Source organism: Macrobrachium nipponense, chromosome 36, assembly GCF_015104395.2.
Source record: "Macrobrachium nipponense isolate FS-2020 chromosome 36, ASM1510439v2, whole genome shotgun sequence".
In the NCBI taxonomy this organism is placed as follows: domain Eukaryota; kingdom Metazoa; phylum Arthropoda; class Malacostraca; order Decapoda; family Palaemonidae; genus Macrobrachium; species Macrobrachium nipponense.
The window spans coordinates 59,280,003-59,296,263 of NC_087220.1; the positions used below are offsets into that span (position 1 = coordinate 59,280,003).

Sequence of the window (16,261 nt, forward strand, 5' to 3'; positions counted from 1 at the left end):
ACTACCTTTTCTTGTCATTTTTTGAGGTTCAATAGCAGTTTTCTAGATTTGTTTCTTTGTGACCAAAGTATGCAATGATCATGCACATCCTGGCATTCAGTTGTTGGAACTTCATTAGCTAAAACTAGCTGCCAGTGCATTACTTGTTGGGCAGACTACTTTAGTCTCATTTCTTCGGTTATCTATATTTTTTCTTTCATAGTTTTATTTTACTTCTCATTTTACTCTTCTGAATTGTGCTCTTATACTTGTTTGGTCCCAATTTTTTAGTGATAGTATTGATAATGCATAGTTTCCTTATTATGGCCAGTTGCATCAAAAAGTGCAAGTTTAGTGCTGTTTACCATGGACATTATTCATAAACTCTGCTCACCTTTGTAGCAGTTTCACTCTTCTGTAATCAACATTAGTTAACCTGCTGTTTTTTTACATTATACATTTGGAGAAGTTAGAATGAGAGGTCTAGAAGTTGGGGGTAATGTTAGCTGTCACTGATTTTTGGAAGACTATTGGCAATTCAGATGACAAACCTGTCAGTTTAAAATTGCAGTGGGATAGTGAATGATAAACAGACACTTTTATCATAAGGTTATCATTAGGTGTGGTCAAATAAAACAAACGCAATAAGAGATTTTTTTACTTCATAGTACTGCCTTATTGCATAGATATAAAGATGTCTATAATGAGCTTGTTAAGTGCTTTAATGACAATGCCAGTAAACATTGGGATATTTTCCTAACATGTTTCCAAAGATATTTGCACACACTGCTGAAAATGCAGAGATGTCATCTTCCTTTTTTCACCGTTAATAAAAAAAATTATATTATGCTAAGATAAACTGGCCCCTTGCTTGTGGCATGTGACGGGTGCTAGCTGCACCAATGAGGCCGTACGATCAGTTAACGTTGGATGCCAACCCTTTATTCCTACAGAAGACAAAGCATGGCAGTATTACAAGTTACAAGGTTTTTATATATATATATTTCTTCATTCAACAAACCTCTGTCGATAATATTCCAGCATGTATCTACAAACGGTATCGGAACTGCAATACTCACAGGGACTATGTATATCAACTAACAAATAAGGCTTAGTCCCTTATTGCACAGTACTGAAGTCCTTGACTTAAAAGAACTTTTATTTTTTTTAATAATCTTTATAAAATAATGCCCTAATAATGCTTAACCTATGAAAAGCATCATCAGCATTGTTTTGACATCTGACAATACTTAAAAATTGCTTCCCTAATCTAGACTGAATAATATAATCCTACGAAATTATTGTTTTCAGAAGGAAGAGGTCAAATTCGTAACAATGTAACATGTGCGGAAGCCTGGTCAATCCAAACGTATATAGAATCCTTAAAGTTATCATATAATCTTCCAAAATGTAGATAAACAATACCTTACAAACAGAAAATCCTTAACAAGACGTTTGGATTCACAAGGTTTCTGTAATCAAGCAGTCAACAACATGAACGGCAGACCCTATGGATTAGTGCACTATTAGAAATCAATGGTTTAAGGGCCAGAGGTTTGCTTTGTCGAACAAACCATACTTTGAATGGTTTAAGTGAAACTCAAAGCGAGAATTGATGTGCCCGAAAGTAGTTTCAACATTTACATCCAAGAAAAGTCTTGTTTATATATATATTTATATAGTGTGACATATAAGTGGAAGTTGATCACATTAATGTGGTAACCATTCTTGAATGAGACAAAGCAATGGAAAAAGTTTTCAAGATTAATTACAATAAAGTACATACATACACAGGATCCCATGTAAGTAGTTCTCGTGCAATAAAATAGTGACATTTTAAGAAGGTTACACAGAAAGAACGATTAATTTTGATCATAGATTTTCTTATGTACACGTACGTTCTTTCACGAAAGTTACAAGTAGGACATTTTAACTTCACTCTGCAATCGAGTGCAGTCCAGCACAGAACAAGACCATTCAAACATGATCTGTTTGACAGAACAAAAACTCTAGCACTTTAAATGTTTTACTGATGATAATTTGATATGCAATAAACTTTCTGAATCATCTAGCAAACTATAATTTGTAAATGGGATGCATCACTAACACATTTACCCAAACTGTAAATGATCGTATGTACAAAGTATCAAATCATATAACCTTTTTTAACTTGAATCTGGATATACGCAATTTAAATTTTAGCATTTTCAGAATAAGAACCACAGTACAGTAGTGACTTGATATTCAACGGCACGTTCTCAAACCTTTTCAACAACTTTTCCAAGATATGAGTCAACCTGTAGTTTGCGTCAGTATTGTATTGCTACTTGTTTTATATACCATGGCCAAAGGCAAAAATGAGACTTGGAAACTTTCTCGTGATTCTGTTACGATACAACTTGACTTCACTGTTTTTTGTCATCACTTTCATGATATAATCCTTACCAGAATCAATAAATTCACCTTAAAATCAGCACACCAAAATAAATCAAGGTATTTCGATTATGCGGATTTAAAAACAAACTTAAGAATTACGACCACACGCAAGAAAGTAGTAGCAGTGGAAAACATGCTACTGGTGAGATGATGTATCATTTCTAAACACCAACAGATTTTCCAATGAAAAACAAATTCACTCACATATATTTTAAAATCTAATTGAATGTCATTGTACATAACGCTTCATGAAAATACACTGAAACCTCTAAGACTAACTGAATTGCAAGAAACAAAAATGAAAATTGACAGGTTAACTTAAAACAAATATATAACATTTTGTCACTGGCATATTATAACAAGAACTATATTGCAAAACCTTGTTATTATTATCCATTCACAACAGTCAGAACACCAAAATTTAAAAAATAAATTTGTGAAAAGTAAATGTTATGCAAGTCTTTATTTTGAGGGCAAAATAGTTAACGCAACTGAACCCCTGGCTTCTTTCAGGATGGCTACTGCATCGGCGTGTGTCAGTCCGGCGAGGGACTCCCCGTTCACCTCGAGAATCTGGTCCCCTCGTCGTAGCGATCCTTCACGGGCGGCTGCCCCACGCTCAAACACGCTCTTCACGTAGATTGGCAGGTCGCCCAGGTTCGATCCGAAACCTCCGACGATGGAGAAGCCTAGACCGTCGTCGCGTCGTTCAAGTACGATTGTCCGAATACCCATAGGTTCCTGAACCTCTTGTGACGGGTGTTGCTGCTGCACTGGTAGGTGGTGGTGGTGGGGCTGGACTAGGGTAGGCAAGTGTGTTCGGGGAGTAGGTACAGGGGGCTCTGTGGGAGCACTGCTTATGCCTTCTGGAGATCCGTCGCTAATCATCACTGGCCACGTGCTGTTCCTGGAGGTAAGTTTATGAATATTAACTTCAGGTTATTACAATTTTATCACTGAAGTTTGTTTTCAGAATAGTCTCTTTAAACACGTCATAAGCTTTTTTTTTTGGTACTAGTATTTGTACGTATAAAGGTTTATGGTACTTTCAAAGCATAAACAAAATTGTAAACTTTGTTTTCTGAATACAATCTTTTTAAACGTGTAACCTTTCTTTGTGGTAGTATTTATATGAAGGTTAGATGGTACTTTCTAACCTCAATCAAAATTGTTGACTTCAACTTTTGTTATTGGTAATGACCTTTTAAAGAGTTATCTTGTTATAACTGAACTCAGAACAGTACACTTAGGAACACAAAATTGTTATTAACATTATTTTTTTTGTTTGTTCGACTGGAAACTTGGGAATTAAGCTGCATTTTTATTTTAGGTAAATCAAATTCTTGTAGGTGTGTTCTCACTGATGACAGGCCCTATCATGAAAATTTTTAGTTTCTGCAGTGGTTCATTGGAACTAAAAACATAACTGTTAATATTAAGATTTAATTTGTACTGACTACAAAGGTATTAGTCTTCCATAGCATTCATTGTGAGAAAGGAAAATGGGATTGAATTAGTAATGTCAATTATGACAGTATTCTTTGCTTTGTGTCATGTGCATGAGTATACAATTTTGGCTGAAAAAACTGCCATTGTTGTTTACAGATGGGGAAATAATTGTTGTGGAATGTCTTCATTCAGATTGTAACTATAGGAGATTATTAATTTCAGGAACCTAGAGCAAAATGAAGAAACATCACCAGTGAACTTGAGCAGAAAAGAAAAACATGACTGAAAAATGAAGCAAGAGGAAGTACATCCTGTGTTATGAGCTCCATGCATGATGCAGGTAATTTTGTTGGTACAGTATGGTATTAAGTTCTGTTTATGTGCAACATACTAAATATAAGGAGATTTATATATTATAGGAATATAAACATATTTCTTTACATTTTAAACAAACCTACTTTAGTTTATGATCTCTTTCCCCACACCAAATTTGAGGTTAAATGGAAATTTGTAATGGCCTTTCACTTCCTTGGAATTTCCTCACACAACCCTTGGTAATGTATGTATACTGTACTTCCTTTGAGATTTGGTTTGCACATGATTGTATAGTGTATATACAGTCTTCTCAATCTAGTGACATCTTGGTTCATTATACTGTTCAACGTCTCTGTCAAGCGATTCTTAAAACTTGCAGGCCGTATGATTTTGTGTCCTTTATTTCTGCTCACCCTTTTTCAGTATTAGCTTGTGCAGAGTATGCTTGCAGGTCAGTCATTGCAAGTGGTGGCCCATCTTTCTCATAAACCCTTGCTGGAGTGCCAAGAACTTCGTGTTCCATATGATAACACTTCACAATTTGCCTCCATTTTTGTGGTCAGCCAGTTGAACTAGTCTGACAATACTAGGTTTTTCACTTGGAATCCTAGCAACCTATTAGGAACTCTAGTGCAGGTAGGTGGGGTGAGCCACGCACTTAAACTTCCTGCAGTCTTTGTCGTTATACTAGCCCATCCCCTTTCTTATAAGTTGGTACTGTAAGGATATTCATTTGTCCTAGTGGAATCTGCATGTAATGTTGATCTGATTGTTTTCATCACATCATGTAAGTGCTTGCTTAGTCACAATCTTGTATCACACAGGTCAGGAGAGCTCAGGAAAATGTAAGCTTTGATAACATTGTATGCAGCTGCAGTAAAGTTGGATTTCAAAGGGCAGATGCCAATTCGAATAGTTATCTCTCAGTAACCAGTTCTCAGAAGGATTTGGAATCTTTATAGCTACTGGGCATCTTCTGTGAGTGATCGGTAACAAAATATGGAGCTGCAGTGACCCAGGGGATATGGACATCTATTTTGGCAATGATTTTTATTATGATTTGCTGTTCTTCCACTTCTAGTCACAGTATTTAAAACTTTCACCCTTGGAAACTGAGGGGTTTGGGAGCTCCCTATGATTTCGAAGGTTTAAAGAAACTTCTTTGAACTTTTATATTTGTATAGCTTTGTAAGATATGTACTTTATTACTAAACTGTTATAGATTAATACTTGTACTTTAAAGCTTCATTCATTGCAGGGAAGTACTGTATCTACCCTCTAACTACAGCAATTATTTAAGTTCTTGATCAACATTCAGAGATGTGTGAGGTGGTCACTTTCTGTCCAGTGAGTTAGAAGACTTGACCATCTGTAGTATCACTGAAAGTAACTGGGGAATGGAGACTGACATTCTATACAGCCAAGGCCTCTTAGTCAGAGGATTTGTTTGGCCTTGGTTATAACTTGAGTATTGATTCATAGCTTCTGGATTTTTGAGTGCCTAATAGTAAGTATGCATTTTTTGCTTTACTTTCAGGAAAAGCTAATTCAAATGGCCTACTTCTGGTGGTCACAAAGCTCCCCCAAAAGGCAGTACCTACAGCTCCAATATCCCTGAAGTTATCCAGTGGGTGGGAAGTTTACTGCTTTGTCAAGGCTGAAGCAGTTAAGTGGTTCCTTGCTGACGTGTCTCGTATTACAGCTGTAGACTCGCCAGATTATGGTACAATGCTTGATTCTTTGTATATGTTACTTATGATGCCCCTTTGTATGTTATATGCTTTGTGTATATTCTTAGTTATACTGTCTTTCATAAGGAGTGTGATTTATGTACCTTCTTAGTTAACTCAAACGTTTATATCTGTGTTCAACAACATGTTTTTTATTTGCAGTGTACTACTGTAGTGGAATTGTTTACTGAATAAAACCTTGATTCTGGTTACACCGGGTTTACTTCAATTTATTCAGTAAAACAATTCAATCGCCATGGAACGGCTTCTACGCCCTCCTCGGTTCGAGGTGGACCCTGACTCTGCCCAGGCCGCCAAGGAGTGGACACACTGGCTGAGGACATTTACAAACTTCGTTCAAGCAGTGCAGCTGACTACCCTTACGCTTGACAAACTGGTTCTTCTCACTAACTATGTGGCTCCTAATGTGTATGACTTTATTTCTAAGTGTGAGACTTATGAGAAGGCTGAAGAGGTTCTGACATCTTTGTACGTGAAACCAAAGAATGAAATATTTGCTAGACATTTACTTGCCACTCGCAGGCAAAACTCAGGTGAGTCCCTGGATCAGTTCCTGCAGGCACTGAAGCTACTTGCTAAGGACTGCCAATTCAAAAGTGTAACTGCGGAGGAAGCGTGTGACAGTTATGTTCGAGATGCCTTCATTAATGGTTTGGTCTCGTGTGCAATACGCCAGCGTCTGTTGGAGAATAGGACACTGAACCTAAATACTGCTTATGAACAGGCCCGCACTCTGGAAATGGCCCAGAAGCATTCAGCCTCCTACTCTTCAGCAGAACCTGTCAATGCTGCTGTGTCAGCAGTGAGTCGAGAGGAGGAATCATCTAGTGCTGAAAATAACAGTGAGTCTGTTTCTGCTTCTACTTCTGGTGCTCGATGTTTTTTTTGTGGGAACAGCCGGCATCCCCGGACTCAGTGTCCTGCTAAAGACGCAGTGTGTTTGAAATGTAAGAAGCAAGGGCATTATGCTAGGGTGTGCCGCTCTGTGAAACAGGTGAGTGGCTCTTCTAGCCCAAAACATTCCGCAGCAATGCTAGCTTCAATAGTGGGGGCCTCCCCTAAGTGTCTTGAAAAATCCATAACACCTCTCAAGCTTAATGGTAGCTCTGTCAGTGCCCTTATTGATACTGGGAGTTCAGATAGCTTTGTGCGTCATGATGTAGTGGACCTAAACAAACTAACTATGTCTCCAGAGCATAGAAAAGTCTATGGCTGATGAATCCCTGTCCTCAAACATCTTAGGTCTGTGCACTGTGGACTTGGAGTTGCAAGGAGAGACTTATCACGGTGTTGAACTCAAGGTGTTACAAAGCTTATGTAGTGATGTGATACTAGGGCATGACTTCCTGAGGAAACATTCTGGTCTGGAAATGGATTTTGGAGGAGAAAAACCTCCCTTGAAGATATGTTCACTAGGTGTTGTTAAGGTGACCCCTCCTTTCCTTTTCAAGAACCTGACACCAGATTGGAAACCAGTGGCTAATAAGTCAAGATTATGCTCCTTGAGTGACAAGAAGTTCATTGAAGCCGAGACTGAGCGTATGATGTCGGAAGGAATAATAAGGCCTAGTAATTCTCCTTGGAGGGCTCAAGTGCTGGTGACATCAGGGGAGAATCAGAAAAGAAGGATGGTTGTAGATTACTTTCGTACCATAAACAGGTTCACTGAGCTTGATGCCTACCCCCTGCCAAATATCGACGAGATGGTGAACAACATTGCACGGTACAAGGTGTTCAGTACCTTAGATCTGAAAAGTGCTTACCATCAGGTTGCAATAAGAGAAGGAGAGAGACTGTACACTGCATTTGAAGCTGGGGGCAAACTTTAGGAGTTCAGTCGCATTCCATTTGGAGTGAAAAATGGAGTAGCAGCTTTTCAACGTGTGCTTGACGAAATCCTTAAGAAAGAAAAAGTAAGTGGTACTTTTGCTTATGTTGACAATGTTACTGTGTGTGGTGAGACAGAGGAGGAGCATGACCAGAATTTACGGAGGTTTTTGAAGGTGGCTGAGGAGTACAATCTCACTCTAAACCACAACAAGTGTGACTTCAAAGTCAGATCCATTAAATTACTTGGGTATTCAGTAACGGATGGGGAAATCAAACCCGATCCGGAACGCTTGCAACCACTGTGGAATCTTTCACCCCCTAAAGATGCAGCTTCTCTTCGCATGACCATGGGATTGCTTGCACATTACTCGAGATGGATACCAAAATTTTCAGAGAAAATCCACCCTCTCACACAAGCCAATGGTTTTCCTTTGTCCACTGAAGCACTGCTAGCTCTCGGGAACTTGAAGAAAGACATTGCTAGTGCGGTGGTAATGGCCATTGATCCCTCCTCTCTTTTCACTGTGGAAACGGACGCCTCTGATCATGCGATAGCAGCTACTCTGACACAGAATGATCGCCCAGTGGCTTTCTTTTCCCGCACTCTCACTCGCAGTGAACAAGGACATTCCTCAGTGGAAAAGGAAGCTTATGCCATAGTGGAGGCATTGAGGAAGTGGAGACACTACTTAATTGGACACCACTTCAAGCTCATCACTGACCAATGTAGTGTAAAGTTTATGTTTGACTCTAAATCAAACAGTAAAATGAAGAATGACAAAATAGCAAGGTGGCGAGTTGAACTCTCATGTTTTCACTATGACATAGTATACTGTCCAGGAACAGAAAACATACCAGCTGATGCTCTCTCCCGCATCTGTGGTGCCACTACTTCTGATAAACTCTGAGAACTTCATGAAATTCTATGTCGCCCTGGGATATCTCGCATGATGCATTTTGTACGGGGGCGGAATCTACCTTACTCAGTAGAAGTAGTGAGGAAAATTACCACCGCTTGCCAAGTGTGTTTAGAACTCAAACCTCGATTCATCAAATCCTCAGGACAACTGATCAAAGCAACCCTGCCTTTCGAGAGGTTGAACTTAGATTTCAAAGGCCCAGTTCCCTCTCAATCTAGAAACAAGTACCTCCTCACTGTTGTGGATGAATTTTCAAGGTTCCCGTTTGTTTTCCCTTGTGCAGATATGACCACTAGAACTGTCATCAGTTGTTTGGTGCAACTTTTTGCTTTGTTTGGCATGCCAGCGTACATCCACACTGACAGGGGTGCATGTTTTATGTCTGAAGAGCTGAAGGATTTCCTGATGAAGAAAGGTGTTGCTACCAGTCGCACTACACCTTATAACCCTAAAGGGAATGGTCAGGCTGAAAAATATAACGGAGTTATATGGAAATTATATGGAAAACTCTGACATTAGCCCTTAAGACAAGGAACCTTGATGTGTCTCAGTGGGAAACTGTTCTCCCAGATGCTCTCCATTGTATACGCTCCTTGTTGTGCACTTCCACGAACTGTACACCTCATGAGTGTCTTTTCCTGCATAGTAGAAGGTCCACCACTGGCCAATCGTTGCCTACTTGGCTCATTCAAGGAGGGCCTGCTCTCCTGAGACGCCATGTAAGATACAGCAAGAACGACCCCTGTAGAGGCGAACCCCGAGTATGCTCATGTGAAGCTTCCAGATGGTAGGGTGACTACGGTTTCATTAAGACATCTTGCTCCTATGGCTAGTGACAACCGTGAAAGTACAGATGCTGGGGGTCCTGTATCTCAGTCCGAGGTTCCTGAGGAATTGTCAGTTGCAAATGCTCCTCAGGAGATTGCACGCGGTCTCTCCCATGTGGATATTGCTTCTCAGCATGACACTCTTCAGGAATCCTGTACAGTCCCTCAACAGGTAGCCTCACCTCCTCCACTTCAAAGGTCAGAGAGAGTGAGGCAACCTCCAAAGTACCTTCAGGATTACTCCAAGTGAACTTAACTGAGAAGGGAAGAATGTGGTAAAAATAAACCTGTTTCATATTAGTGGTCTCTATAGCTTTTGTTACTTTTGTGATTCCTTGCTGATGTGTCTCGTATTACAGCTGTAGACTCGCCAGATTATGGTACAATGCTTGATTCTTTGTATATGTTACTTATGATGCCCCTTTGTATGTTATATGCTTTGTGTATATTCTTGGTTATACTGTCTTTCATAAGGAGTGTGATTTATGTACCTTCTTAGTTAACTCAAGTGTTTATTTATGTTTATGTCTGTGTTCAACAACGTGTTTTTTATTTGCAGTGTACTACTGTAGTGGAATTGTTTACTGAATAAAACCTTGATTCTGGTTACACCGGGTTTACTTCACTGCCTTTTGGGGGAGCTTTGTGACAAGACAAACTACCACTGCCAAAAGACATCCTCTTCCAGTTTGATCAAAGCTGATAAAGTGATCCAGTTAATATAACAGGACCGAAGCACACTTTGACCCAGTCCTGTTAAGTACAGCAGAGGCAGTCTAGTAATCCTGTGAAATATAGCTTTGGAGTTTGTATTAAGAAAATCAGAATATGATTGCCTTATCATCGGCTACCATAAAATTCAGTTGTGTATATCAAACAAGCTACCTGTGTATACTGACTGATTGAGAAAAATAAACTAAACTAAAAATAATCTTAGATTAGCTTCATTTTAGCCCTAAATCTATAAAATAAAAATGTAAATAAAAAGTGATGGCATGTCTTTGAACTCATTTAAAAGTTCAAGTGTTTGAAGCTTCTTCAATGATGATGAGACCTCCCCCTAGCAAACTGTAAATTATATTAATTATGATGAGGAACCGGGAAAACTAACAAAAACAACCGTCTCTTCCCAGAGGTCCTTGACAGAACTGCTTCACCCATTCACTGCTACATATCTTGCACACACAATCTTCATACTTACCTGCTTAGTGCAGTACTAAGCAAGCCAGATTACTTTGGTACCAAACATGCATTCAATTGTCAGATACACAACACTTGTTCTAAGCAGGAATCATAAAATACAATACTTTACTTTAAAAATTTCATCCTTCTGCACTAAGACATTGTTAGAAATCTCTTGCAAATTAATGATGACACCTTAGTCAGCTTACTAGCTAGCAGTCATATGCAGAATTTGAAAAGCACATTCAAAGCCCAAACAAATCCTTTCACTCTTACAAAGAAAGCTGTTATTGTCTTGCGATGAGTAATATTTGTTTTCTAAGTACGTACTGTACGGTCAATCGGCAATACACTGAAGCTAGAGACTGACATTATAATAGTCTGGCACAGTTCTCATGCTACAACCAATAATAAAAGGTACTAACCTCTACTTCCTGGTTTTGCATTAAATAAAAAATATTTATTACTAATTATACATCATAGCTTTCGTTAAAATTTAGAACATATTTAAATTCACAACTGATCAACAAAATGACTATTTTTGCACAAATACCTTTATACTACTTCAGACTCCAAGGTCAAGCCTGTATGCAAACTTCAATTGTATTTAAATTTCAGATCTTAAAAAACTGCAATAAACTATATTTAATGTAACATCACAGATTAATGGCAATAATTTAAAAGCCAATACTTACGCATTATTGTTGGCATTGGACTTCTTGCCAGCTTTGAGTCTTCCCAGTTTCATGGAAACTGAACCAGGAGCACATTTCAAGATGGCTGCTGCCTGTTCTTGCGTGGCATTTCTCAAATCTTTGTCGTTGACTTCCAGGATCTGGTCTCCTTGCATAAGGCGCCCATCACTTTCTGCTACTCCACCTGGCACCTGGGAAAAAATGAAAATTTTTTTTTTAGTTCAACCAAAATATAACTTGCTGGAACTTATTACAGAGTTCTCCCTCTCTCTGTAATGACCTTCTTTTACTGTATTACAATGACGTAAAATATTGTACTTGGCGAGGCACAGCAAATTTCAAGGCTTGTTAAAACTGAACTCACCACATCGGATATAAAAACGCCTGGTCCGTTCTTCCTGCCCACGATTGACAGGCCGAGACCTTTACCAGATTTTTTTGTAAGCTGGACGGTGATCACATCATAGAGATCTTCTTCTTTTTGTGTTCCTTCCTCACGATATACCACCATCTTCACCTGGAACAAGGATGATTATGTCATTGGAAAGCTTGGTAGATTTTCTTAGGAACAATGAAGATAGAGGTCTCTAATCAATATCACAGTACATATACACAATGTATGTACAAAATAGGCATCTTGTTGTACTAGAAACAAGGCTAGAGAGAAAGAGGGCATATTTTGAATACTGAATCTAAGAGACTGCAGGTAATAAAAGCAAAACTTATTGAGTGGGCTTTTACACTGAAATTTTCTTTATCTGTAATATTCAGTTAAAAGGTGTTCAAATTGCAGTTTGCCATCTTCTTAAAGAATTTAAGCGAGCCATAATAATTACTTATGTCAAAGCACTGTTGTACAATAAATAGGAGAACTGAATAAATAAACTTAAAAAATTACTGTTGATTAATCAAGTTTTTGAGGTTAGAATGCAATGAGGGAGCTTCAGTTTTGTTCTAAAGGTAAACAACTATACAAACCTATATTAAGGATTTCTGCATTTTGGCTAAATGCAAAGCTCTTGGATAACCTGTACAGTTTTCCAAAAATTATGTCAGTATCTGAACAGTCTTCCAAAATTAGTTCAGTGTATCTGTATCAATATCCAAGAGCATGTATGTAATGCATTTCAGGCTCTGTAAGAGGGGGCTGCCTTATACCCACCTCTGCTGCCAATAATATTTAGTAAAACATAAGGCCTCGGAGATTCTAAGTTTTGCCATTCTCAAAGCTTAATTTTATCAATGCTACAACTACCTTTCATTATTACCAAATTTTTGTAAATAATAACCAGGCATACTGGGTAAATTCTGCAAAGAAATTGACGTGGTGCCTCCACAAAGAATGATTATTCCAAGGTACTGCACAGGACTTGTTTACCTTTGTATTTTTCTAATGCTACAGTAATTCCCACTGATGTTGTACTCAGGCTTTTAGTATAGTATATTTACCAGTATTAAAATAATACAAGCTAGATCAACAAGTATTCTTTACGTAAAGCATAAATTTCATACTGCAATACATACACAATGACACCGTATTTCTAAAGCAAAAGGGATTACTGATATTGTGATACGTAACTGTACGATAGAAAAAAAGCATACAGTATAAACATCATCACTACTATGGTGTAAGCACCCGTATACAAAGTTACCTTTTCTCCATCCTGTTAGAGTAAGGTACATTCAAAGAAAAAATAAAAAAGGAAGGCTGTGGTCATTGAAAAGGTGTTATATGATCATGATAAGCTGCATTTATGATCATCAATATGTTAAATTAAGTTACAGTGCTACTGTGTTATACAGGATATCTTTTCTATAAGATTTATGCAAGTATGCAGTTTTGTGGCAGACTTGTTTTTTTTTCAGTCTTAATTACAATAGTACAATTATTCAAATAGTACAGTTATTCAAAGTATTGAATGTGCTATCAACATTACGAATTAAACTAAATTACTCCTGCAAACAAAGTAAGGGAAAGACAGAAAGTAGAGACTGAATTAGAAATAAATATACTGTGTATATCCCATATATAATTGCAATAATACATACATAATTCACACACAAACTTTGCATTCATTAAAGCTCTGAAAATGAATCTGACCTTTCAACACATTAGTATCAAGACTTTCTGAATGAATAAAGTACCTTCAGAAAACAAGTAGGTCACCGTACCTTTGAAGGAGTCTGTCGTAAGACACTAAGGGCCTTTTGGTGAGTGATTTCTCTGAAGTTCTCATTATTTACGTTCAGAATCTGGTCCCCTGGCTTAAGTCTTCCATCCTTTGCCGCGGCACCGTCAGGATACACTTCGTGAATAATAATAGCACCCTAGGAACGAAGACGGATACAAACATTACAAAATGTACAATGTATGTGATCTGCTTAAAATTAACAGCATATTTATGATCTGGTTAATTGCATGTAATTTATCACAGAATTTATATGTATTGTGTTTATGAAATTGAATTGAATTAGAAAACACTGTAACCAACTTCAAAACCTATTACAAAAACATAGCACCTCAAATTTACGGACGCTTTGGGAGCCTCTCCTTTCTGATAGGGTCTTTTTACTTAAGAATTTGTTACCCATGCCATAGCCTGCACAGGAATATTTTCTAGATATCTGGTAGCCACCAGCAATTCCACATAATTCCTAACCTAAACAAACGGTGCACTTTTTACATTCAATTTAAGAGATACTATATAGAAAAATGAATTACGTACATGTAAGATGGTAGCACAGGAGAAAATAATCATAATCTATGGCAGCTGATAAATAACAAAGTCCTCTTATATACAGTATAAGCAAACATATATTCTGCCGTGTTTCATAGAACACTTCTAACCAGTCATATTTCCTAAAGCAGTCAATGTAATGTTGTGACATGAAAAGTTAGACAAGCACTATGTGAGTAAATGACTAAAATTAAAGAACCACATATGTATTAAATTGTAAAAGTGGGGAAAGCAATGGTATCTGTGTAAAGGTTATTTTGCTATTTTTACTCAAAGTTTATAGTTTATTCATTGCATACAGATTTACTGTTGATGAACATGTGCAAATTACTAGTAAATCTTTATGCACTTCAATTTTAATAGCGTTATTTATAATTTAAAAAGATCCTGAGAAATTTGAGAATTAGCAAATGATTAACTAAAAGCATAAAACAAAGCACACACTCCCACACAAAGAAAGTTTAATCAGTGCTAAACTAAATCATATAACTCTGCTTTACATAAACAATGTAAGCTGCTGGAATCTTAGAAAATAAAATGACAAAAATCAAAGGCGTCAAGTAAGATACCACTCATAAACAAGGAGTTTCATGCTATTTTATTCTAGCAAATATGTAATTAATTAAGCTATGACAAATTTAGTTCACTAAAAATTTTAGCTTAACCAAGACCCAGCTAAAACTGTTCAACTTTTACAGGGCTAACCTGAAAGGATTGCTCTAATAAAAATAAGTTTCATAAAATCTTCAAGATTAGACTGAATATTGAGAAATCTGGCTAACAATTCATAACTGGATTTGTGTCCCATACTCAACACTTTCTCCTAAGTTAAATTAGTACATTTATACAAAATATCTTCATTATTCTTCATAATGGACTCAGGAATGTTACATTTGTTTACAGGATCCAATAAGATCTTTGATTTATTGCCTGAAAAATATATTTTACCTGGATGTCAAGTGATGCTGACAGTAACTGCTTAATTAGGGTTTGGGTGGACCAATGTAAAAAGACGGTTCGACCAAATTTACTAGCACCATAACTAAGACCACAATTATTTCATAACTATCAAGTGATTACAGAGTGAAATTACATCATATCTATCGGAAGAAAAGCATTTTGGTTGACAAATTAGCAGAACTGTAGCATTCCAAAACATTACTATGAACTTTTAAAGTGTTCAATAAGACTAAACTTTATCCGACTACTCCACAAGCACAACTACTGAACAACTACAGAGCCTGCTTTGTCTCTCAAAATGATTATGCCTTAAGCAGATGATCCTCACTAATATGAAGGATTTTTTATAGCCCATGAGTTGCAGATATTGTCAATGTGGTACTACTAGAATGTGGCATTGACAGATTTTATGAAGAGGCTATGACTTGTAATGAAATGCTAACTGTCTTTTTAAATTCTGAATGTGAGGTGGAATCATTAAAGATATCGACTGACTTTCAGAATTCAGCAAAATGAAACATTTTTTTTTAACTCAGATTACTTATGCACAAGAGTAAATTTAATTGCTATTATGAAATTATCTTCAATCTTGTTTGGCAAAATGCCACAATCCTAACAAGCCCCAAATCAAGACAAATGAAGAGAGTTCACATTTCACAGAACAGCCAAAAAGACAAATTCAGCAATGCCTAGAAGTGAAGTACTACTGTATGCACCTAAGCGCAGACACTGTACATCATGCAGAGCTTCTAATTTGTTTTTCCACAATATTCAAACGCCTTAAAAAAATGCGTGCTGCTGAAATGCGAATGGAAGGAAGGATTGTATTACAGTACACCTGTACAAGAGATGTAATGAGAATGTTTTGAATTGAAGCAATGTAATATCCGGCTGAATATGCCACTGTATCACTTGTGTTGATATGTAAGTCAAGGTCAGTCCCATATCATTGAACAGCATTGAGAATGTGTATTGGTGAGAGCTGGGATGACTTGAGTCACAAGTAGGAATTAAAAACCACAGACCTTACAATGCCAGCTTAGCAGTACGTAATCTTAACAGTGAACCATGTTGGTTCACTTTATGATGTTGACTTGATACAACAGCATAGAATCTACAACAAAGATCTTATCTCCATTGTGTATATGCAGCATACTTAATAATACTAAGTCTAAGCTA

General features: G+C 37.3%; 2 protein-coding genes across 4 annotated transcripts in view; one reads left to right on the top strand and one right to left on the bottom strand.

Annotated features, from left to right (window-relative positions):
- Positions 1 to 623: 623 nt before the first annotated feature.
- Positions 624 to 16,261, bottom strand: part of LOC135203464 (multiple PDZ domain protein-like) — a 658,890-nt gene continuing 643,252 nt past the window's right edge. Inside the window, 4 exon segments of the mRNA XM_064233189.1 lie at positions 624 to 3,322; positions 11,385 to 11,575; positions 11,749 to 11,901; positions 13,557 to 13,712. Coding sequence (XP_064089259.1) covers positions 2,878 to 3,322; positions 11,385 to 11,575; positions 11,749 to 11,901; positions 13,557 to 13,712 — 945 coding nt within the window. The 3' untranslated portion in view covers positions 624 to 2,877.
- On the top strand, positions 4,381 to 10,350 carry LOC135203735 (uncharacterized). Of its 3 annotated transcripts, none has more exons than XM_064233663.1 (3): positions 4,382 to 4,423; positions 5,438 to 5,902; positions 6,072 to 10,350. In XM_064233663.1, exon 3 carries the CDS (start codon positions 6,166 to 6,168, stop codon positions 7,144 to 7,146), a length of 981 nt encoding a protein of 326 aa, XP_064089733.1. In that variant the 5' UTR covers positions 4,382 to 4,423; positions 5,438 to 5,902; positions 6,072 to 6,165; the 3' UTR covers positions 7,147 to 10,350. The 3 variants fall into 3 exon arrangements, with proteins under 3 accessions (XP_064089731.1, XP_064089733.1, XP_064089732.1); XM_064233662.1 differs by having other exon boundaries at positions 4,389 to 4,423; positions 4,603 to 5,902; XM_064233661.1 differs by having other exon boundaries at positions 4,381 to 5,902.